This window comes from Felis catus, chromosome A1, assembly GCF_018350175.1.
Source record: "Felis catus isolate Fca126 chromosome A1, F.catus_Fca126_mat1.0, whole genome shotgun sequence".
Classification (NCBI taxonomy): Eukaryota; Metazoa; Chordata; class Mammalia; order Carnivora; family Felidae; genus Felis; species Felis catus.
Genome location: NC_058368.1, coordinates 83,705,403 through 83,731,562, shown reverse-complemented (window position 1 = coordinate 83,731,562; position 26,160 = coordinate 83,705,403). Strand labels below are relative to the sequence as shown.

Sequence of the window (26,160 nt, the reverse complement as noted above, 5' to 3'; positions counted from 1 at the left end):
TATCTACCCCCAGGTGTTTTGCTTCCCTTCTTTCAGGAGCAGCACAGTGCCCTCCTGGTTCTATCCTACACAAGTTCATGGACTTTTAAAACTCCAGGCTTTAAGCCCCACTTGTTGCAAAAATTCAGGAAATCATCCCCGCTTGTTTTCCTAGCCAATGGCCTTGGTAAAATGTTGTCCTTGTGCTTTCCTCTCTCTCTCTCTCTCTCTCTCTCTCTCACCTTAGCAATCGGGGATCCTTCCCCTCCTCAACTCCCATGATACATATCTCCCCTAAACCATGTCTCCACACTTCATACCTTCTTCAATGTGGCCTCTTCTCTCCCTTTAGTTGTGGAAGTTATCTAGTTGTGTTCCTGGGACAGGACAACTCCAGGGTCCTCTTACTTCACTGATATCTTCCCTTATTCAATATTTGTTTTATAAGAAAAGATGTGAAGTTTTTGTTTAATTGGAAGTGCCTACAGAGGAGACTACTTCTCTAACTCATCCCTAAGTACTTGAAAAGTAAGCAACAATAATCAATAAACTAAAAAAAAAAAAAACAAAAAAAAAACCTGGAAAGGAGATAAGAAGAGAAGGAGGTGGGAAATAAAGAGAATCTATGGAAGAATGTCTGTATGTAAGATTATTGTCTGGTCATTTAAAAAATTTATTTTAGAGACACAGAGAGAGGGAGAATGAGAATGAGAGAGAGAGAGAATGAGAGAGATCAGGAGATAGGAAGAAGAGAACAGAGAGACAAAATCTTAAGCAGGGCTCAATTCTATGACCCTGGAATCATCTCCAGAGCCAAAATCAAGAATTGGACACTCAACTGACTGACCCACCCACGTGCGCCTGTTCTCTGGTCATTTAGTTAAAAATGTCAGTAGTTCAAATTCTGTGTGAAGATAATTCCAATGTTTAAAACAATGAATCCCCCATCAGGTTGATGGTAATTTGATTGTCATATGTCTTCTGAAGACCATCTTTTTCAGCAGTTCCTTTTTGACATACCATTTCAAAATCTTTTTTATGTCTGAGATGTGCCATCACTAGCATCGACTAACCTATATTCTCTCCAAAGACAGGTAAATGTTAATTTTCTTGATGCTTCCTTCATACTATCTGCCATTGTTTAATTAAAAAAAAATTATGGCAGAATCTTTTAGGAGGATCAAGCCAAAATTGATAGAATAGAGTCTTACAAATAAACATCGTAAGTTTACAAAGACCTTTGGGTGAGAACAAGAGTGAGGGGCAGATACCATTCTCTTGGATTATGGATGTAAACAAGAGAGAGCATTGTGATAGTGTTTGAATTGGTGTTGCTCCATTTGAAAGAGTGAAATGTGCTCAAGAAAACAGAAGGAAGAGACATTTTTCTGTCGAAGAATAGACATTGAGAAAAATGCTATCAGCTTTTACAATATGGCTGAATGCTGTAAAAGGAGGACAATCATATAAGAAACACCACAGTTTACCAATGTTCATCTTACTATCTTCTTTCTCCAGAATATTAATCCTATAAATTGACATCTGCAGGACGATGGAGGAAAGCAGCAACAGCTCTGAAAAGGGTTTTCTTCTCCTGGGATTTGCAGATGAACCCTGGCTTGAAAGGATCCTTTTCATCATAATTTTGCTTTTGTACATCTTTAACATTCTGGGGAACACTACCATTATTTTAGTATCTTGTTTAGTCCCCAAACTCCACACGCCAATGTACTTTTTCCTCAGCAATCTGTCTTGTGTGGACATCTGCTTTACCACCAGTGTTGCCCCACAGTTGCTAGTTACCATGAATAAGAAAGAGAAAAGTGTGAGCTATGGTGGATGCGTGGCCCAGCTGTATGTGGCCATGGGGTTGGGTTCCTCTGAATGTATTCTCCTGGCGGTCATGGCTTATGATCGTTATGCTGCTGTCTGCCAGCCTCTGCAATATACAACCATTATGCATCCTCAGCTCTGTGCATCCCTAGCCAGCATAGCATGGCTCAGTGGACTGATCACCTCCTTAATCCAGTGCTCCCTTACTGTTCAGCTACCCCTTTGTGGACATCGCAAACTGGACCACATTTTCTGTGAGGTTCCTGTGCTCATCAAACTGGCCTGTGTGGACACAACTTTCAATGAAGTAGAACTCTTTGTGGCTAGTGTGATTTTTCTAGTTGTCCCAGTGTCACTCATCTTAGTCTCCTATGGCTTCATAACAAAAGCTGTGCTGAGGATAAAATCAGCAGCAGGGCGCTGGAAGGTTTTTGGGACTTGTTCATCCCACCTGATTGTGGTCATCATTTTCTATGGCACCATCATTTTTATGTACCTTCAGCCGGCCAAAAGTAGGTCAAAAAAACAGGGTAAATTTGTCTCTCTTTTCTACACCATAGTCACCCCAGTCTTAAACCCCATTATCTATACTCTGAGAAACAAAGATGTGAAAGGGGCCTGGAGAACACTGGTAATGAGAAATGGTCTTACTCAGAAAATATATGACTTGTATGTATAACATAAATTTGCTACACTTAGCTCATGGATTATTTGTTCTAAGTGCTGTTTTTTTCTTTTCTTTTCTTTTTTTTTAACAATTCCATGAGAAATAGCAAAAGAAACAAAATTCTATAAGAAGCTAATATAAGTCCAGTCACAGTAGTGTTTTATTCTTCCCAAACCTTTGCACAAATCCAAGATCCTATGCTCTAGCTACAGAAAGATCTTTGCTCTTCTTTAGCCATACCATCAACTTTCATGCATAAATTATTTCACTCTGGAGTACATGTTTATCTGGTAAACCTCTACTTCTTTCTAAAGACTCAACTGAAATGTTACCTGCACTTCTCAGCTTTCTTGAAATATAATTAATCTCACCCTTTCTGAAAAATTAATTGTGTCATAACATATATTCCCATAAAACATAAAATATAATTGGGGTGCCTGGGTGTCTCAGTCAGTTAAGAGTCTGACTCTTGATTTCAGCTCAGGTAATGATCTCTCGATTCGTGAGATCAAGCCATGCATCAGGCTCTGCAGTGACAGTGTGGAGCCTGCTTGGAATTCTCTGTCCCTCCCTCTCTGCCCCTCCTCTGCTTGTGTTCTCTCTCTCTTTCTCTCAAAATAAATAAATAAATTAACTTAAAAAATATATAAAACACTTTATTTCTACATTTTCACACATATTGTGTACATATAAACACTTTATATATATGTTACATGTACATATTATATGTATAAATAACTTAAAAGTAATATATAATATACAACCATTTCTCCACTAGTTTAATCCAGAGAATGGACAAATTTCATTATATTGGCTTATTTATATTATGAAAACATAAAAATAATTCAGAATTGTAATACATTGACTAATTTGTAATTAAATTATGACTTTATTATTAATGAAATGAGTAAGCTTATATTAAGTTGATCAATTCATGTATTATTTATATTTATTCCCCTTCTCTTTAAAGGATTTAGAAATTGAGAGAAAGTGAAAGAAAGTGTGTATCATTCTTTATACTTCTGTCCAAAGAGAGTGAAATTCATCAATTTGTAAATTACAAGCATTTTAACAGAAATGTGCAGGCATAGAAAAATTGATTTAATCTACAGTCTTACTTTTACTTTCATTTTTTATTATGACACCCACAAGGAAAAAATAAGCACTAAAACATCAGCAAAAATAAAAAAAGTATAATTAATACAGAATCTGTGTGGGCTTTCATGTGATTTAAACTTATTACTTTTATTTTATTATTTTATTTATTTTATTTTATTATTTATTGTTTTGTTTTTTTAAACAGACAGAGTGAGCAGGGGAGAGGGTTAGAGGGAGGGACAGAATCTTAAACAGGCTACACACTCAGCATGGAGCCTGACACAAGGTTTGATCTCATGACCCTGGGATCATGACCTGAGCTGAAAACAAGAGTGAGACCCTCAACCAACTGAGTCACAGAGGCACCCCCTTTTATTAATTGTTTTTAAAATTTATATTTAAACTTATAAGAAAAAAATAAAATTGAGTTTCATTTAAAATTCATCTTTGTGTCAGAATATTGTTTTCAGTCTACAAGAGCTAAAGAGAAATTTTAAACCTGTATTTACTGCCAAAGAATACCTTGAGAACAAAAAATAAGAAAGAAAAAACATCAGGAAAATATTCTGAAAAATTAGTAATACCTCTCCAAAAATACCTTGTGCAGTTTATACCCCTTAAACATCTTGATAGCAACTGCATAAATGCATTTTTAATTTATGAGAAAGAAGAGGAATAAAAGACTGGTTTAATTTGCCTCCCAGAATTTTCACATACGTATAACACACTCACTAATTGGAGGACAAGTTGGAAACATAATGGGACATGTTAAGGAACACAAGCTTTCATTTATAGTATGCAAGATGAGAAGAATTTATACAGGGAAACTCACATTTACAGAAGCGTTACTTCTTTATACCCATAAAAACATAATATAGGAAAGAAATACACGAGTTATAATGTTAAATCTATTTAAATGAAATTGGAATCCATGACACAGAAAAAATTATATTTAATAAAATAAACAGAAAAAAATTTAAAAGAAAACTTGATTTAAATAAAGAAACACAAAATTTCCAAAGAAATACTAACAAAAAGGCAAAGATAAGTTTAAAACATCCTTAAGGGTATTTGGATAATAATTTCCATTAAAAATTAAATTACCACTATACACAACAAATTGCTAACAAAGTTGACAAGAAGAGTATAGATATATTAAAATAAAGAGGATAAATATACTATACTATACAAGATATAAAAGACAAATCCTGCAAAAATAAACCAGGAAATAGTATAGGAGGAACAACAAGCACATGGAAAGCACGTTTACTAAAAGGACTCAATGAAACACATTTGGAAAAATCTAGCTACTATTTTTTTTTAATTTAACGCCAAGTTTTCCTATGATGATATGCATATATTGCTCTTGCTATCATATTACACGTACAATTCCATACCATTGTTTTTATTTATAGTATTGTGAGCTTTTTAATTCTTATTGAATATCTACAATTTATTAAATATTTTCCTTACAATTGAATATCCACAATTTATTAAATATTTTCCTTACAATAGGAAGGTGTACATTTTTTCTTTAATTAATACTTGCATTTAGCATACTTGCACAAGTTTATTTATTTATGTTTTTAAAATATTTTTTAATGTTTATTTATTTTTGAGAGAGTGACAGAGCTCAAGCAGGGGAGGGACAAAGAGTGAGGGAGACACAGAATCTGGAGACACAGACTCCAGACTCTGGGTTCCAAGCTATCAGCACAGAGCGCTATACGGGGCTGGAACTCACAAACCTGAACCAAAATTGGAGTCTTAACCGACTGACCTCCCAGGTGTCTCACATACTTGCATGATTTTAGACTATGTTTACTATTATATATTTATAAAATAACATTTTTAGAAATACAATAGGTAAACCAAAAACAGGGATACATAACTAAATTTACACATACCATCAATTAGCTTTCTAAAATCATTTTCCAAGAGTGGTGGCTCAGTCTGTTAAGTGTCCAGCTATTGATTTGGGCTTGGGTTATGAGTTCACAGTTCATGAGATCAAGCCCCATGTTGGGCTTCACAGACTTTGTGGAGCCTGCTTGGGATTCTCTCTCTCCCTCTCTCCTTAACCATCCCCTGCTGATGTGAACTCTCTCTCACTCTTTCAATTTAATTAATTAATTAGTGAATTGAAAAATTAATTAATTTTCCATGTTATTCTTACAAGAAAATGGCAGTCTTGCCTATCTATATAGTCATTCAATATTGTAATTTGAAAGTATACAATGAAAATGGGGTAATGTATGTATGGTTGTACCACTCCTCCAAAAACCATTAAATGACAGAAATGTGTTTTTTTAAATAATAAGAACACAAGAAAATGATACCCTTTGTCAGAAATATTGAAAAATTCAAGACAAAGAAAAAACATATAAAATATCTTAGAAAATAAAAATTGAGGGAATCCATACCACAAAACCTAGCCCAAATGGTAAAAGAAATGGAAAGGCTTTGAATTTTTAAGTTCATTGACTCTGATCACTAATACAGGAATTACAAAGAGGTTGATTCAGGAATTTTTCTAGAGGAGCTGAAGATAATGACTCTTATTCTACATATGTGCCAAGAAAAGTTATTCAATTCCAACAATGAAAAATAAAGAAAATAAATCACAATAATGTTCAGCAAATAAAAATTAGTCTTTCCTATACATGATATGGGGAGTCTCACAAAGCAGATGCTTTATTCTTTGAAATCTCATGTATAAAAACTGATTTCTATTACATAGAAATATCAAATTTTACCACATTTTTATTGCAAGAGAAACAAATTTTCATAATTTTTGAAGATACCATGTTGTAACTTTTATATTATGCTCTTATACTTCTATTTCTTTTCATATGTGATGTGTCGTTACATATGTGATGTGTGTATACTTTAAATAAATATGTTTGTATTCCTAGCTAACAAGGTATTTCATATGGATATTGGTTTTGATATGTATGTAAATCCTGTTAGATTTTTTATATATTCTATAAAACTTTCATAGAACAATTAATAAAATGTCCTATTGTATTTTATATACTTAATGTTAATCATGATTATATGCCTGAGACACTTCCATATCTTCTAACATATTCTCAAGTACAAAACCTCAATGTATAATTTATTTTATACTGTGCGAACATAGCTTCAAGTTTTCAATCTCATTCAACTATATTTAGTTATGTAATAGCATATGCAAGTGACTTCAGACTGATAAAGAAAATCATCTCAATTTTTTTTAAATACAATTTGTCAAGTTGGCTAACATTCAGTGTATACAGTGTACTCTTGGTTTTGGGGGTAGATTGCCATGATTCATCGCTTATATACAACACCCAGTGCTCATCCCAACAAGTGCCCTCCTCAATGCCCATCACCCATTTTCCTTCTCCCTTGATCCACCCCACCATCAACCCTCAGTTTGCTCTCTGTATTCAATAGTCTCTTATGGTTTGTTTCCCTCCTTCTCTGTAACTATTTTTTCCTCTTCCCTTCCCCCATGGTCTTCTGTTAAGTTTCTCAAGTTCCACATATGAGTAAAAACATATGACATGTTTCTTTCTCTGACTGACTTATTTCACTTAGCATAATACCCTCCAGTTCCATCCACATTGCTGCAAGTGACAGGATTTCATTCTCTTTCATTGCCAAGTAGAATTATATTGTATATATAAACCACATCTTCTTTATCCATTCATCAGTTGATGGACATTTACACTTTTTCCATAATTGGTTATTGTTGAAAGCATTACTATAAACATTGGGGTACGTGTGCCTCTATGATTCAGCACTCCTGTATCCTTTGGATAAATTACTTGTACTATTATTGCTGGGTCATAGGGTAGTTCTATTTGTAATTTTTTGAGGAACCTTCACACTGTTTTCCAGAGAGGCTGCACCCATTTACATTCCCACCAACAGAGCAAGAGGGTTCCATTTCTCCAAATCCACTCCAGCATCTATTGTTTCCTGAGTTGTTAATTTTAGCCACTCTGACCATTGTGAGGTGGTATCTCAGTGTGGTGTTGATTTGTATTTCCCTGATGATGAGCGACTTTGAGCATCTTTTCATGTGTCTGTTGGCTATCTGGATGTCTTCTTTGGAAAAGTGTCTATTCATGTATTCTTCCCATTCTTCATTGGATTATTTGTTTTGGGGTGTTGAGTTTGGTGAGTTAGTTATAGATTTTGGACACTAACCCTTTATCCGATATGTCATTTGTAAATATCTTTCCCATTCTGTCTGTTGCCTTTAGTTTTGTTCATTGTTTCCTTGGCAGTGCAGAGGCTTTTTATCCTGATGAGGTTCCACTAGTTCATTTTTGTTTTTAATTCCCTTGCCTTTAGAGACATGGTGGGCAAGAATTTGCTGTGGCTGAGGTCAAAGAGGTTGTTGCCTGTTTTCTCCTCTAGGGTTTTGATGGTTTCCTGTATCACATTTAGATCTTTCATCCATTTTAAATTTATTTTTGTCTATGGTGTAAGAAAATGTTCTTATTTCATTCTTCTACATGTTGCTGTCCAGTTATCCCAGCACCATTTGCTAAAGAGACTATCTTTTTTACATTGGATACTCTTTCTTGTTTTTTCAAAGATTAATTGGTCATACATTTGTGGGTCAAATTCTGGGTTTTCTATTCTATCCAATTGGCCTATGTGTCTGTTTTTGTGCCAATACCATACTGTATTGATGACTACAGCTTTGCAGTAGAGGCTACAGTCTGGGATTGTGATGCCTCCTGCTTTGATTTTCGTTTTCAATATTAGTTTTACTATTCAAGGTCTTTTGTGGTTTCACACAAATTTTAGGATGGTTTGTTCCAGCTTTGAGAAGAATGCCAGTGCAATTTTGATTGGTATTGCATGGAATGTGTAGATTGCTTTGGGTAGTATTGACATTTTAACAATATTTATTCTTCCACTCAATGAGCATGGAATGTTTTTCCATTTCCTTGTGTCTTGTTCAACTTCCTTCATAGGCTTTCTATAGTTTTCAGCATACAGATCTTTTACATCTTTGGTTAGGTTTATTCTTAGGTATTTTATGGTTTTGGTGCAATTGTAAATGGGGTCAATTTCTTGACTTCTCTTTCTGTTGCATCATTATTGGTGTAAATATATGCAACCAATTTCTATACCTTGATTTTGTATCCTGAGACTGATGAATTCATGTGTCAGTTCTATCAGCTCTGTGGTGGAGTCTTTCAGGTTTGCCATGGAGAGGATCATGTCATATCTGAAAAGTGAAAGCCTGACTTCTTCTTTGCCAATTTGGATGTCTTTTATTTCATTTTGTTTTCTGTTTTCTGAGTCTAGGACTACCAACACTATATGAAACAACAGTGGGGAGAATAGACATCCCTGCCATGTTTCTGATCTCAGGGGGAAAGCTCTCAGTTTTTCTCTATTGAGGATGATATTAGCTGTGGGCATTTCATTTATGTCTTTTATGATGTTATGTTCCTTCTATCCCTATTTCTTGAGGGTTTTTATTAAGAAAGGATGCTGTATTTTGTCAACTACTGTTTCTGCATCTATTGACAGGCTCTTATCCTTTCTTTTATTAATGTGATGTATCACATTGATGGATTTGAAAACATTGAGCCAGACCTGCAGCTCAGGAATGAATCCCACTTAATCATGGTGAATCATTATTTTTATATGCTGTTGAATTAAATTTCTTACTATCTTGTTGAGAATTTTTACATCCATGTTCATTAGGGATATTGGCCTGTAATTCTCCTTTTTTGGGGGTCTCTGGTTTGGGAATCAAGTTAATGTTGGCTTCATAGAATGATTTTGGAAGCTTTCCTTCCATTTCTCTTTATTGGAACAGCTTGAGAAGGATAGGTTGTAACTCTGCTTTAAATGCCTGGTAGAATTCCCCTGGAAAGCCATATGTCCCAGATCTTATTTGTTGGGAGATTTTTTATAACAATCAATTTCTTCACTAGTCATGGGTGTGGTAAAATTTTCTCTTTCTTACAGTTTGAGTTTTGGAGTGTGTGGGTGTCTAGGAATTTGTCCATTTCTTCCAGGTTGTCCAGTTTGTTGGCATATAATTCTTCATAGTATTCTCTGATAAATTGTTTGTATTTCTGAGGGGTGGGTTGTGATATGTACAGTTTCATTTGTGATTTTATCTATTTGGGTCCTCTCTCTTTTCTTTTTGAGAAGTCTGAGGTGCTTTTGTGGGTGGAGAGAGGACAGAGACGGGGGTGGGGGAAGAATATGGGAAAAGCACTCCTTCCCAAAAGCAGCTGGAGAGAAAGTGGAAAATTGGAAACAGCTGCAGGGACTAAACTAAAAAGGGAGAAAGGAGAAAGGAGAAAGGAGAGGGATTAAATTCCATTAAGACTGCAAACAAGGGAAGCACAAAGTCTGCAACTCCGCAGCTCCATACCTGGCGGTGCTCTGGTGGTAAGGGCGAATCCCCAGGAACAGAGTGGGGTCTGGGAGGTTCTCAGGCCACACAGGGAAAAGCCGTTCCACTGCTGGAAGGACATTTGGTAGAGACTGTTGAAGCCACCTGGTCCCAGCAGACCCCAGAAAACAGCCACATTCTTTGGTGCTGGAACAAGGTCGTTAAGGGTGAAGCCTAGTGCCTGATGTGTGTTGTGATTTTCCCTAATCCCTGAAAAGCTGCTGGTACACTATCTCGTGAACTTTTTCTGGGGCAGGCTGGCACCTGACTGCAGTCTCGGGGCACCGGCAGCAGCAGGGTCCAGAAAGTGTTTCTGGGTGCAGCCAACATTTGGCCCATTGCTCATTCCGACATTGCTCAGTGAGACCCTCCCACAGAGGAGCAGAACGAGTCAAAGCCACAGTCCTTCTGAAGTAAAGGGCCAGGGAAAACAGCCGCATCTGAGACAAAACTCGGGAGAGAGGTACTGCCTGGGGCTTGGTCACAGACAGTGAAAAAGCGGGGAGTGGATGAAAGCTGAAGACAGAGGATGGGTGCACAATTGCTGATCGGGGAGAACAGAGTTTCGATACTAGAGACTGTGTAGCTGGGTGATGCCATTTTTACCACTCCCAAGCATGGGCATATGCACCTAAGAGTGCCACAACACTCCACCCCAGTAGGCTAGCAGCGCCATGTAGTGGAGAATGGAGCTTTTACACTGAGCCCCGCCCAACTGGGCCAACCTTGCTCTTCAAGAACACAAGTCTCACCACCCGCTTAGTTTATGGACTATAAAGCACTCATAGTCTGACTTCTAGGGGAAAAACGAAGTAATTTCCGTTCTATTTCAATCTGTTAGCAGGTCCATCTATTCAATTTTCTTTCTTTCTTTTTTTTGTCTTTTCATTTCTTTTCTTTTTCCTGAATACAGTAATAGAAAAAATTCATGCTTATTTTAAATGTTTATTAAAAATATTTCCTTTAATTTTTTTACTATATTTTTTACTTTTGCATAAATTTTATCAAATTCTATTTTACTTCCATCATTTTATTTTTGTCTACTTCAGTGTGTTCACTTTTTCAAATTTTCTAATGATTTCCTTTTTTCCTTTTTCTTTGTTTCATTTCTTTTCTTTTTCTTGAATGCAGAAAGAGAAAAATTCATTTTTACTTTCAATCTCTATTAAAACTATTTTTCTTTAATTTTTTACAATATTTTTTATATCTATGTAAATTTTTTCAAATTATATTTTACATCCATCATTTTATTTTAGTCTACTACAGAGTACTCACTTTTTCAAATTTTCAAATGATTTCCTTTTTCTTTTCTTTTTCTATTTTTCATGTCTTTTCTTTTTCTTGAATGTGGAAAGAAATGAAAATCATTTTTATTTTTCATTTTAATTAAAATATTTTTCTTTAATTTTTTCTACTATATCCCTTACTTGTGTGATTTTTTTCAAATTCTATTTTACTCCCATCATCTCATTTTTCAGTGTATTCATTTTTTCAAATTCTTAAACGATTTCCTTCCCCCACTTTTTTTTCTCTAATCTGTCCAACCACTTTCAACACCCAGACCAAAACACACCAAGGATCGAGCATCATTTCTTCGATTTGTGTGTGTGTGTGTGTGTGTGTGTGTGTAATTTTTTAATTTCAATTTTAATATTTTTGTAATTTTGATTTTTCTATCTCATTAATTCCTTTTCTCCATTCAAAATGACAAAACGAAGGAATTCACCCCAAAAGAAAGATCATGAAGAAACGACAGTCAGGGATTTAACCAACACAGGTACAAGCAAGATGTCTGAATCAGAATTTAGAATCACGATAAGAATACTACCTGGAGTCAAAAATAGATTAGAATCCCTTTCTGCAGAGATAAAAGAAGTAAAAATTAGTCAGAATGAAATAAAAAAATGTTGTAACTGAGCTGCAATCATGGATGGATGCTGCAGCAGCAAGGATGGATGAGGCAGAACAGAGAATCAGTGATATAGAGGACAAATTTAAAGAGAATAATGAAGCAGAAAAAAAAAAGAGGGAGATGAAGGCAAAAGAGCATGATTTAAGAATTAGAGAAATCAGTGACTCATTAAAAGGAACAACATCAGAATCAGAGGGGTCCCAGAAGAGGAAGAGAGAGAAATAAGGGTAGAAGTGTTATGTGAGCAAATCATAGCAGAAAAATTTCCTAACCTGGGGAAAGACACAGACAGCAAAATCCAGGAAGCACAGAGGACCCCCATTCGATTCAACAAAAACTGACCATCAACAGGGCATATCACAGTCAAATTCACAAAATACTCAGGCAAGGAGAGAATCATGAAAGCAGCAAGGGAAAATCAGTCCCTAACTTAAAAGGGAAGACAGATCAGGTTTGCAGCAGACCAGAAAGGAGTGGCGGGATATATTCAGTGTGCTGAATCAGAATAATATGCCTCCAAGAATTCTTTATAGAGCACAGCTGTCATTCAAAATAGAAGCAGAGATAAAAAGTTTCCCAGACAAACAAAAATTAAAGGAGTTTGTGACCACTAAACCAGCCCTGCAAGAAATTTTAAGGGGGACTCTCTGAGGGGAGAATAGATGAAAAAAGGGAAAAAAAAGACCAAAAACAACAAAGACTAGAAAGGACCAGAGAACACTACCAGAAAGTCCAGCTCTACAAGAAACATAATGACAATACATTTATATCTTTCAGTACTCACTCTAAACGTCCATGGGCTCAATGCTCCAATCAAAAGACATAGGGCAACAGAATGGATGAGTAAACAAGATCCATCTATCTGCTGTTTACAAGAGACCCACTTTAGACCTAAAGACAACTTCAGTTTGAAAATAAGGGGATGGAGGAACATCTATCATGCTAATGGTCAACAGAACAAAGCTGGAGAAGCCATACTTATATCAGACAATCTAGACTTTAAAATAAAGACTGTATCAAGAGATGCAGATGGGCATTATATCATAATCCAAGGGGTCTATCCATCAAGAAGTCCTAATAATTGTAAACATTTGTGTGCCAAATGTGGCAGCACCCAAATATATAAATCAAGTAATCACAAACATAAAGGAACTCATCGATACTAATACCATGATAGTAGGAGACTTCAACATCCCACTCACAACAGTGGACAGAGCATCTAATCAACAAATCAACAAGGAAGCAATGGCTTTGAATAGACACACTGGACCAGATGGACTTAAGAGATATATTCAGAACATTTCATCCTAAAGCAGCAGAATATACATTCATCTCCAGTGCACATGGAATGTTCTCCAGAATAGAGCATATACTGGGACACAAATCAGCCCTAAGTAAGTATAAAAAGATTGAGATCATACTGTGCCTATTTTGAGACCACAACGTTATGACATGCAAAATCAACCACCAGAAAAAATTTGGAAAGGTAGCAAATACTTGGAGACTGAAGAACATCCTACTAAAAAAATGAATGGGCTAAGCAAGAAGTTAAAGAGGAAATTAAAAAGTATATGCAAGTCAATGAAAATGATGACACCATAACCCCAAACCTCTGGGACACAACAAAGGTGATCAAAAGAGGGAAGTGTATAGCAATCCAGGCCTTCCTAAAGAAGGAAGAAAGATCTCAGATACACAACCTAGCCTTATGCCTTAAGGAGCTGGAAAAAGGACAGCAAATAAAACCCCAAACCAGCAGAATACAGGAAATAATAAAAATTAGAGCAGGAATTAATGCTATCGAAACCAAAAATAAAAAATAAATAAGCAGAACAGACCCATGAAACCAGAAGGTGATTCTTTGAAAGAATTAACAAAATTGATAAACCACTAGCCAGTTTGATCAAAAAGAAAAAGGAAAGGACCCAAATAAAATCAAGAATGAAAGAGGAGAGATCACAACCACACAGCAGAAATAAAAACAATACTAAGAGAGTATTATGAGCAATTATATGCCAATAAAATGGGCAATCTGGAAGAAATGGTCAAATTCCTAGAAACATATACACTACCAAAACTGGAACAGGAAGAAACAGAAAATTTGAAGAGACCCATAACCAGTAAGGAAATTGAATTAGTAATCAAAAATCTTCCAAAAAACAAGAGTCCAGGGCCAGATGGCTTTCCAGGGGAATTCTACCAAACATGTAAGGAAGAGGCAACACCTATTCTCTTGAAGCTGTTCCAAAAAAAAAAAAAAAAAAAAGAAAAGGAAGGAAAACTTCCAAACCCTTTCTATGAAGCCAGCATTACCTTGATTCCAAAACCAGACAGAGACCCCACTCAAAAGGAGAACTATAGACCAATTTCCCTGATGAACATGGATGCAGAAATCCTCAACAAGATATTAACCAACCAGATCCAACAATACATTAAGAAAATCATTCACCATGACCAAGTGGGATTTATACCTGGGATGCAGGGATGGTTCAATATCCACAAAACAACGTGTTTCATCACATCAATACAAGAAAGGACAAGAACCATATGATCCTCTCAATAGATGCAGAGAAAGCATTTGACAAAATACAGCATCCTTTCTTGATAAAAAAAAAACCTTCAAGAAAGTAGGGAAGGAAGGAGCATACCTAGAGATCATAAAAGCCATATATGAACGACCCAACGCTAATATCATCCTCAATGTGGAAAAACTGAGAGCTTTCCCCCTAAGGTGAGGAACAAGACAGGGATATCCACTCTCGCCACTGTTATTCAACAGTGTGTTGGAAGTCGTAGCCTCTGCAATCAGACAACACAAAGAAATAAATGGAATCCAAATCTGCCAGGAGGTGGTCAAACTTTTGCTCTTCGCACATGGCATGATACTCTACATGGAAAACCCAAAAGATTCCACCAAAAAAACTGCTAGAATTGATTCATGAATTCAGCAAAGTTGCAGGATATAAGATCAATGCACAGAAATCAGTTGCATTCCTATACACCAACAATGAAGTGACAGAAAGAGAAATCCAGGAATCGATCCCATTTACAGTTGCACAAAAAAACCATAAATTACCTAGGAATGAATCTAACCAAAGAGGTGAAAAATCTATACACTGAAAACTATAGAAAGCTTATGAAAGAAACTGAAGAATACACAGAAAAAAAAATGGAAAAAGATTCCATGCTTCTGGATAGGAAGAACAAATTTTGTTAAAATGTCAATACTACTCAAAGCCATCCACGTATTCAATGTAATCCCTATCAAAATAACACCAGCATTCTTCACAGGGCTAGAGTAAATAATCCTAAAATTTGTATGGAACCAGAAAAGACCCCGAATAGCCAAAGCGATCTTGAAAAAGAAAACCAAAGCAGGAGGCATCACAATCCCAGACATCAAGCTGTACTACAAAGTTGTAATCATCAAGACAGTATGGTACCAGCACAAGAACAGACACTCTGATCGATGGAACAGAATAGAGAACCCAGAAATGGACCCACAAATGTGTGGCCAACTAATCTTTGGCAAAGCAGGAAAGAATATCCAATGTCATAAAGACAGTGTTCAGCAAGTGGTGCTGGGAAAACTGGACAGCGACAGGCAGAATAATGAACCTGGACCACTTTCTTACACCCTACACAAAAATAAAATGGATGAAAGACCGGAAGCCATCAAATACTCAAGGAGAAAGCAGGCAAATGGCTGTTTGATCTTGGCCACAGCAACTGCTTCCTCAACACGTCTCCAGAGGCAAGGGAAACAAAAGCAAAAATGAACTTCTGGGACCTCATCAAAATAAAAAGCTTCTGCACAGCAAAGGAAGCAATCAGCAAAACTAAAAGGCAACCGACAGAATGGAAGAAGATATCTGCAAATGACATATCAGATAAAGGCTTAGTATCCAAAATCTATAAAGCACTTATCAAACTCAACACCCAAAAAACAACTAATCCAGTGAAGAAATGGGCAAAAGACATGAATAGACACCTCTCCAAGGAAGACATCCAGATGACCAACTGACACATGAAAAAATGCTCAACATCACTCATTATCACGGAAATACAAATCAAGACCACAGTAAGATACCATCTTACACCTGTCAGAATGGCTAACATTAACAACTCAGGCAACAACAGATGTTGGCTTGGATGTGGAGAAAGAGGATCTGTTTTGCATCGTTGGTGGCAATGCAAGCTGGTGCAGCCACTGTGGAAAACACTATGGAGGTTCCTCAGATAACTAAAAATAGAACTACCCTATGACCCAGCAATTGCACTACTAGGCATTTATCCACGGGATACAGGTGTGCTGTTTCAAAGGGACACATGCACCCCCATGTTTATAGCAGCAGTGTCAACTATAACCAAAGTATAGCAATACTCCCATATAGGAGTATTACTTGGCAATCAAAAAGAATGGAATCTTGCCATTTGCAACTACATGGATGGAACTGGAGGGTATTATGCTGAGTGAAATTTGTCAGAGAATCACAAAGATTATATGATTTCACTCATATGAGGACTTTAAGGACAAAACAGGTGAACATAAAGGAAGGGAAATAAAATAATATAAAAACAAGGAGGTGGGTAAAACAGAAGCGACTCATAAATTTGGAAGACAACTGAGTTTTACAGGAGGGGTTGTGGGAGCAAGGATGAGCTAAATGGGTAAGGGGCACTAAGAGTCTACTCCTGAAATCATTGTTACAGTGTATGCTAATTTTGATGTCTTTAAAAAAATTTTTAAAAATTAAATTAAAAAAAATAAATGCAGGGGCGCCTGGGTGGCGCAGTCGGTTAAGCGTCCAACTTCAGCTCAGGTCACGATCTCGCGGTCCGTGAGTTCGAGCCCCGCATCAGGCTCTGGGCTGATGGCTCAGAGCCTGGAGCCTGTTTCCGATTCTGTGTCTCCCTCTCTCTCTGCCCCTCCCCTGTTCATGCTCTGTATCTCTCTGTCCCAAAAATAAATAAACGTTGAAAAAGAAAATAAATGCAAACTATTTGCACAATGTAAAAAAATATTCCAAAAAATATGAGAAAGGAAAGCTTCCAAATACATTCTAGAAGGTTAGCATTATCCTGCTATAAAACCAAGGACACCACACACACAGACACTGACACACACACACACACACACACACACACACACCACAGACCATAACCCTGATGAGCACAGATGCAAAATTTCACAACAAATATTAACAAATCACATACAATAATACATTTGAAAGATCATTCACCATGATAAGGTAGGATTTATTCCTGGGATTCAAGGGCAGTTCAATGTTCAAATATCAATCGACATCATACACCATGTAAACAAAATGAAGGATTAAAAACCACATGATAATTAAATAGATCCAGAAACAAATATTTTACAAATATACATCCATTTGTGATAAAAAGTCTCAATAAAATGTGTTTAGTGAGAACATACCTCACAATAATAAAGGCCATACATGAAAAAAAAAACACAGGTATCATCATATTTAATGGTGAAAGTTGAGAGCTTTTCCTCTAAGGTCAAGAACAGGAGAAGAATATCAACTCTTGATACTTTTATTCAATGTAGTACTAGAAATCTTAGCCACAGCAATCAGATGAGAAAAATAAATAAGAGGTAGAAACATTGGTAAAGAAATTAAACTTTTGCTATTCACAGGTAAAATGATACTATACGTAGAAAATCCTAAATATTACACACACACACACACACACACACACACACACAAAAACGAAAACAAAAACACTAGAGGTAATCATCTAATCCAGTAAAGTTGTAGTATATAAAATGAATACCCCCAAATTGGTAACATTTCTATACAATAGGAATAAAGTAACAGAAAGAGAAATTTAAAAATTTCACAATTGCACAAATAGAATAAAATACCTAGGAACAAACTTAGCCAAAGAAGTGAAAGATCTGTTCTCTGAAAACTATAAAAAAAATGATGAAAGAAATTGAAGGTGACACACACTAATGAAAAAGAAATATTCCATGCTCAAGGATTGAAAGAATTAATGTTGTCCCAATATCCATAATAACCAAAGAAATCTACAGATTCAATACAATTACTATCAAAATACCAACAGCACTTTTACAAAACTAGAACACATAATACTAAAATTTGTATGGAATCACAGAAGGCCTCAAAGAGCCAAAGCAATACTGGATAAGAATAAAGCTGGAGATACCACAATTCCAGATTTCAAGATTTACTACAAAGCAGTAGTATTCAAAACAATATGGAGCTAGCACAAGTGTAGGCACATAGAACTTGTAGTTCTATGGTCAGTTTATCTGTGACATAGGAGGCAAGAAGTAAATCCAGACATTCTATGTAAAAGAATGAAACTAAACTACTTTCTAACACAATGCAAACAAACACAAAATGGATTAAAGATGTCAATGAGAGACCTGAAATCATAACAATCCTAGAAGGGAATACAGGTATTAAGTTCTTTGCATCAATCAAAGTAACATTTTTTTTTTTTACATGTGTCTGCTGAAGCAAGGGAAACAAGATCAAAAATAAACTATTGGGACTATAATAAAATACGTTTCTGAACAGTAAGGAAATAATCAACAAAATAAAAACACAACAAACTCAATGGGAAAAGATCTGTTTAAATGATATATGAGATAAGGGGTTCATGTCCAAACTATAGAAATAACTCATAGAACTCAACACCAAAAAAAAAAAAAAAAAAAAGATGATTCAATTTAAAAATGGACAGAGTACCAAGGGCTCCTGGGTGGCTCAGTTGGTTAAACGTCCAACTTTGGCTCAGATCATAATCTCATGGCTTGTGGGTTTGAGCCTCATGTTGGGTTCTGTGCTGACAGCTCAGAGCTTGGAGCCTGCTTCAGATTCTGTGTCTTTCTTTTGCTCTGACCCTCCCCCGCTCATGCTCTGTGTGTCTGTCTCTCTCAAGAAAAAATAAACATTAAAAAACTTTAAAAAATGGGCAGAGTACCTGAATATACATTTTCTAGGAGAAGACATACAGAAGGCCAACAGACACATGGAAAAATGTTTATCATCACTTATGATTAGTGAAATGCAAATCAAAACTACAATGACCTATCATCTCATACCTGTCAGAGTGGCTAAAATAAAAAAAAAAATAAAAATAAAAAAAGAAACAACAGGTGCTGGCAAGAATTTGGAAAAAAAGGAACACTTGTGCCCTGTTGAGGGAATGCAAACTGGTGCAGCAACTATGGAAGACATTATGGAAGTTACTCAAAAAGTTAAAAATAGAACTACCACAAGATCCAGTACACATTATTGGGTATTTACCCAAATATTCAAAAAAATTAATTCAAAGGGATACATTTTCCCTGATATTTATAGCATCCTTATTTATAATTGCTAAGATATGAAAGCAGCCCAATTGTCCGCTGACAGAAAAATGGATAAGAAAATGGATAAGTAGTGGATTATTACTCAGAAATGAAAAAAAATGAAATGTTGTCATTTGTTATAACAGGGATGGAACTAGAAAGTTATGTATTATTCTAAGCAAAATAAGTCAGTCATAAAAAGACAAATACAATATTATTTCACTGATATGTGAAAATTAAGAAAGAAAACAAATGAGCAAAAGGAAAAAAGAGAGAGAGAGAGGTAAACCAATACACAGATCATAACTATAGAGAACAAACTGGTGATTCGCAGATTACCATAAGGAGGTGGGAAGAGGGATGGATTAAATAGGCAATTGGGATGAAGGAGTGCACTTGTTGTGATGAGCACCAGGTGTTGTATGGGAGTGTTGGATTATTATATTGTGCAACAGAAGCTAATATTACAGTGTATGTTAACTAACTGGAATTTAAATAAAAATTAGAAACTACAAAAAATAAACTACACAGTGCCAACAAATAAATTTAAAATTTTTTAAAAATGAAATAGAAAATTTGAAAAGAATGATTACTAATAAAGACATTGAATCAGTAACCAAAACTTCTCAACACATAAAAGTCCGGATGAAAAGGCTTTCCTGGTGAATTTTACCACTTAAAGAAGAATTAATGCCAATCCTTCTAGAAGCCTCCAAAATATAAAAGAGGAGGAATCACTTCCAAATTCACTTCAGGAGGACAGTATTATCTTGATACCAAAACCAGGCAAGGATACCACAAGAAAATAAAATTATAGGTCATTATCTCTGGTAAACATAGGTTCAAAACTCTGAAACATGATAGGAGCAAACCAATTTCAGTAATACCATAGAAGATACAGTAGAGGAATCAAGATACATTAGAAAAATCATACACCATGAGTGGGTGGGATTTATTACAGGGATAAGATATGGTTGAATCTGCAAATCAATGTGATAAGTCACATTAGAAAAATGAAATATAAAAAACATTATCATCTCAATAGTCGCAGAAAAATCATTTAACAAAATTCAACATCCATTTATGACTAAAATTCTCAACAAAATGGGTATAGAGGAAATATGTCTCAACATAATAAAAGCCACATATGTCAAGATCACAGCTCACATTATATTAAGAGGTGATAAGAGCTTTCCCCTAAAATCAGGAACAAGATAAGGGTGTTCTCTGTCATGACTTTTATTAAATGTAGTATTAGAAGTCTGAGCCATAGCAACTAGGCAAGAAGAATAAATAAGTTTTCCAAATTTGTAAGGAAGAAGCAAAGCAATGAATATTAGCCGACAGCATGATATTACATTTAAAAAACCCTAAAGACTGCACCAGGGGCGCCTGGGTGGCTCAGTCAGTTAAGCGTCCGAATTCAGCTCAGGTCATGATCTCACAGTCTGTGAGTTCGAACCCCTGGTTGGGCTCTGTGCTGACAGCTCAGAGCCTGGAGCCTGCTTCAGATTCTGTGTCTCCCTCTCTCTCTGCCCCTTCCCTGCTCATGCTCTGTCTCTCTTTCTGTCTCAAAAATAAATAAAAACACATTTAAAAAATTAAAAAAAAAAGAATGTACCAAATATCTACTAGAACTAATAAATGAATTCATAAAGTTGCAGGATATAAAGTAAATACTCAAATAAATATTGCTGTTTATTCACTAGCAGGGTAACAGAAAGAGAAATTAAGAAAAAAATCCATTTATAATTGCATCAAAAAGAACAAAATACCAAGAAAACATTTAAACAGTTTTAACAGCTGTGAACTGCAAACTATAAGACATTTATGAAGGAAATGGAAGAACACACTAACAAATGGAAAAATATGCCATTTCTATTGGTTAGAATAATTAATATTAAAATCCCCACACTAACTCAAGCAATCTATACATTCAAAGAAATCCTTCCTAAAATTCCAATGATAAATTTCACAGAAAGAGGACAATCCTAAAATTTTTATGGAATAACAAAAGGTCCTGAATAAGCAATCTTGAGAAAGAAGAGTAAAACGAGATATCATGTTCCCAGGTTTCAAATTGTATTACAGTCACTGTTCTCAAAACATTTTGGTATCAGCATGATAACAGACACACCAGTCAATGGAATATAATAGAGAACCCAGAAATAAATCCATGTATATACAGTAAATTAATTTATGACAAAGAATCCATGAATATACAATGGGGAAAAGACAGTTACAATTAATAATGTTAGGGAATCTGGCCAGTCAACTGCAAAACGAATAAATAAATAACTCCCAGGGGCATCTGGGTGGCTCAGTCAGTTGAATGTCTGACTTTGGCTCAGGTCATGATCTCATGGTTCGTGGGTTCGAGCCCCACGTTGGGCTCTGTGCTGACAGCTCAGAGCCTGGAGCTTGCTTTGGATTCTGTGTCTCCTGCTGTCTCTGCCCCTCCCCTGCTCATGCTCTCTCTCTCTCTCTCTCTATCTCTCTCTCAAAAATAAATAACATTAAAAAATAAATAACTCCTATATTTCACCATATACAATACTTAACTCATGGTAGATTAAAGATTTGAATGTAAAACCTGAAATCTTACCATTCATAGATGAGAAAAAAATAAGCAGTAATCTCCTTGTCATCAGTCTTGGTGATGATTTTTTTATTTGACACTGAGAGCAAATGTAAAAAAAGAAAAAAAAAATAATTGGCTCTACATCAAACTTACAAGCTTCTTCACAACAAAGGAAAATATCAACAAAATGAAAAGACAACTGCTGAATGGGAGAAAATGTTTGCAAATTATTTTTCTGGTAAGAAGTTAATATCCAAAATATATAACAAACTCATACAAGTAAGCAACAACAACAACAACAACAACAACAACCATACAATCTGATTTATAAATGAACAGATCTGAGTAGACATTTTTCCAAAGAAGATATAGAGATAGCCAACAGGTAACATGAAAAAGTGCTCAATATCACTAATAATAAAGGAAATACAAATCAATATGTCCCTGAGGTATTACCTCAAACTTGTGAGGATGGCTATAGTAAAAAGATATATATATATATATGTATACATATATATATACATATATATATATATGTGTACATATATATATATATATGTGTGTATATACATATATATACATATATATACACATATGTATGTGTATATATATACATATGTATGTGTGTGTATATATATATATATATATGTGTATATATATATATGTGTGTATATATATATGTATACACACATATGTATGTGTATATATATACATATGTATATATATATATGTATATATACATATATGTATATGTATATATATATGTATATGTATATGTATATATATATATATGTATATGTATATGTATATATATATATGTATATGTATATGTATATGTATATATATATATATGTATATGTATATGTATATATATATATGTATATATATGTATATATATATATGTATACACACACACACCTCCATACTTATTGAAATATTATTTACAATAGCCAAGATACGAAAACAATCTGGGGCACCTGGATGGCTCATTCAGTTAAATGTCATATGTATGCTCAGGTAAGGATCCCATAGCTCATGAGTTTGAGTCCTGCATCAGGATCCTCACTGACAGTGCAGAGCCTGCTTGGGATTCTCTCTCTCTCCATTTCTCTCTGACTCTCTCTCTCTCTCAACCTGTCTCTCTCTCTCCCTCTTTCATAATAAATAAACTTTAAAAAAAGGAAACAACCTAAGAGTTCATAGATTAATGAATTATTTTTAAAACTATAATACACACATACACAAACATATGCATACACATAAACGTACATACATACAATGGAGTGTTATTCAGCCATGAAAACAGAAACTCATTTTTGACAATATGGATAGGCCATGAGAATCTTATGCTAAGTGAAATCAAGTCAGATAAAAAGAGAAAAATGCCATATTATCTCATTTATATGTGGAATTAAAAAAATCAATCCCATAGATACATAGACCATTTTGTTTGTTACCAGAAGTGGAAAGTCGGGAAGGTGAAATGGGTGAAGATAGTCTTAAGGCACAAACTTCTAGTTATAAAATAAAGCATTCAGATGAAATGTACTGTTGGTGACTATTATTAGTACACAGTATTGCATACTTGAAAGTTGCTTTCAGGTAGTAGATCTTACAAGTTCTCATCAATAGAAAAATATTGTTACAATGTATGGCAATTCTTGTTAACTAATCTTATTGTGATCATTTTGCAATATATACAAATACTGAGGATTATGTTCCACACCAGAAGGTATATAACATTATGTCAATTATATCTAAAAAATATACTTAAACATAAGCTCTAAAACCATAAATTCTGGACACTGTACTGGACAAAGAATTCTTGGTACAATACCCAAAGTCCAAGTAACAAAAGCTACAGTAGCTAAGTGTCACATTAACCTAAAAGTCTTATTTATGGCAAAGGAAACAATTAAATAAATATGCAACAAGGGAATGGGAGAAAATATCTGCAGACCTCATTTTAGACAAATTGTTAATATCCAAAATATATAAGGAACCCATATAACTCAGTAACAAAAAAAAAAGTTCCCTAACAACTCAATTAAAAATAGGCAAAGGAAGTAAGTAGATACTTCTCAAAAGGAGACACATGGTCAACAGATATATAAAATCGTGATCAGCATCACTAATCATCAGGGAAATGCAAATCAAAACTGAAATAGATATCACCTCCCACTTGTTAGAATGCTTATTATTAATAACAACAAAGAAGAAGAAGTGCTGGTCGGAATGTGCAGAAAAGGTAACCCTTGTATACTATGGGAATTTAAACTTGTGTAGTCACCTTGAAAAGCATATGTAGGATTCTCAAAAATTTGAAAATACAATTACAATTAGGGGTGCCTGAATGGCTCAGTTAAGTGTCTGACTTCAGCTCAGGTCATGATTTCACAGTTTGCAAATTTGCACCTAGCGTTGGGCTCTGTGCTGACAGCTCAGAGCCCGGAGCCTGCTTCAGATTCTGTGTCTTTCTCTCTCTGTGCCCCTCCCCCAGTCTCTCTCTCTCTCTTTCTCTCTCAAAAATAAATAAACATTAAAACATTTTTTTAAAAAAAGAAAATAGAATTGCAATTGGATTCAGCACCCCCACTTCTTTTTTTAATGTTTATTTATTTATTTTTGATATATAGAGCCCAACTGGGGGGTGGGCAGAGAGAGAGGGAGACAGAATTTGAAGCAGGCTCCAGGCTCTGAGCCATGAGCACAGAGTCCAATGTAGGGCTTGAAACCATGAACTGTGAGATCATGACCTGAGGCAAAGTCCAATGCTTATCCAATTGAGCCACCCAAGAGTCAACAACCCCATTTCTGGGTGTATATCTAAATTAATTGAAATGTGGATCTCAATAAGGTATCTGCACTTCCATGTTTATTGTTTCATCATTTACAGTAGATAAAATAAGGAAACAAATTAAATGTCCATCAACCAATGAATGAATAAAAAATGTGGCAAAATATGGAATGTGGTATATAATGGAATATCATTCAGCCTTAAAACATAAGGACATTTTGCCATTTGCAATTACTTAGATGAGTCAGAAAGACATTAGCCTAAGTGAAATAAATTTGACTAAAACAGCTACCATATTATTTCAGTCATATTTGGAATCTCAAAATACACTTGAATAAACAAAAAGCAGAATCAGACCTATGAATGCAAAGAACAAACTGATGGTTGCCAGAGGTGAAACAGGTGGAGTAATAGACAAAATGGGTGAAAGAGAGTAGGAGATACTGTCTTCCAGTTATGTAATGAATAAGTCATAGGAATAAAATGCACAGCATAAGGACTATAGTCAATTATATTTAAATAGTGTTGTATGGTGACAAATGGCAGCTACAGTTGCAGTGACAATAGCATAACGTATAAACTTGTCAAAGCACCACGTTGTACATGAAAAACTAATGTAACATTGTATGTTACATATACTAAAATAAGTTTTTAAAATATTAGTTGACAAAAAGTAAAAAAAAAATCTAGAAAGTATTTAGCCCAGTGCCTGGTACACAGTAAACCTCAATAAGTGAAAAAGCTAGACAAATATGCACATACAAGGTCAACATACATATGCTTGTATAAATATGTACATATATACATAGAAATGCATGCAAGTTAATTACTCATGTAACATTCTGTCTTGCTTATAGAGTATTATTTACCATTCACAAATGAAACTAGTTACCATTTTATAAGTCAGCCTGAATTTTACATCTTGTAGTCAATCTAGGGAACCACTTTTAACCAGATATCTTCTGCTCAAAGCCTAGGGTTGATGTTCTTTAATGTTTAACCAGTGAAATTAATTATTAGCTGGACAATTCAGAGCTTTGCTTAAGATGTTAACTGATATTTATCATTATCTCTAATATGCGCATGTGTGGTATACATATTTTCACAACTCAAATTTGAAATCTATAATCTAGCAATAACTTGTTATACCAAGCAACCGGAACTTCCTGGGAGGCTAACATCTATATAGAGGGAATATCCAATCCTTCTAAAACTATGGGAAAAAAAAACTTCTGTGGTTATGATTTTATAACAATAATGCCTTATTTTATACTTTATATTGCAACTTTGTGGCATTTATGTTTATGGCATTATAAAATCATACCATAATTAAAGTATAATTATTCACATTTGAGAAATAATTTGAAAACAATGGGTGACATCTTCTATATTCTCTCAGAAAATGTACAGTATCCATGAATAAATTGAATTCTAAGAAAATGATTTTCTCTAGAACTTAATACCACCAAGTTTTCAGTCTAGAGCAAAGATGATGGAAGTCACTATAACTGAAATACACCA

At 35.0% G+C, this 26,160-nt stretch overlaps 1 protein-coding gene across 1 annotated transcript; it reads left to right on the top strand.

The window, feature by feature from the left end:
* The first annotated feature begins 1,531 nt into the window (after positions 1-1,531).
* On the top strand, positions 1,532-2,491 carry LOC101080353 (olfactory receptor 2G6). The gene has a single exon (XM_006927435.3). It carries the CDS (start codon positions 1,532-1,534, stop codon positions 2,489-2,491), a length of 960 nt encoding a protein of 319 aa, XP_006927497.3.
* Positions 2,492-26,160: the final 23,669 nt, after the last annotated feature.

Coding starts and splice junctions, on each gene's coding strand:
- LOC101080353 (XM_006927435.3), top strand. CDS start 1,532: ATGGAGGAAAGCAGCAACAGCTCTGAAAAGGGTTTTCTTCTCCTGGGA.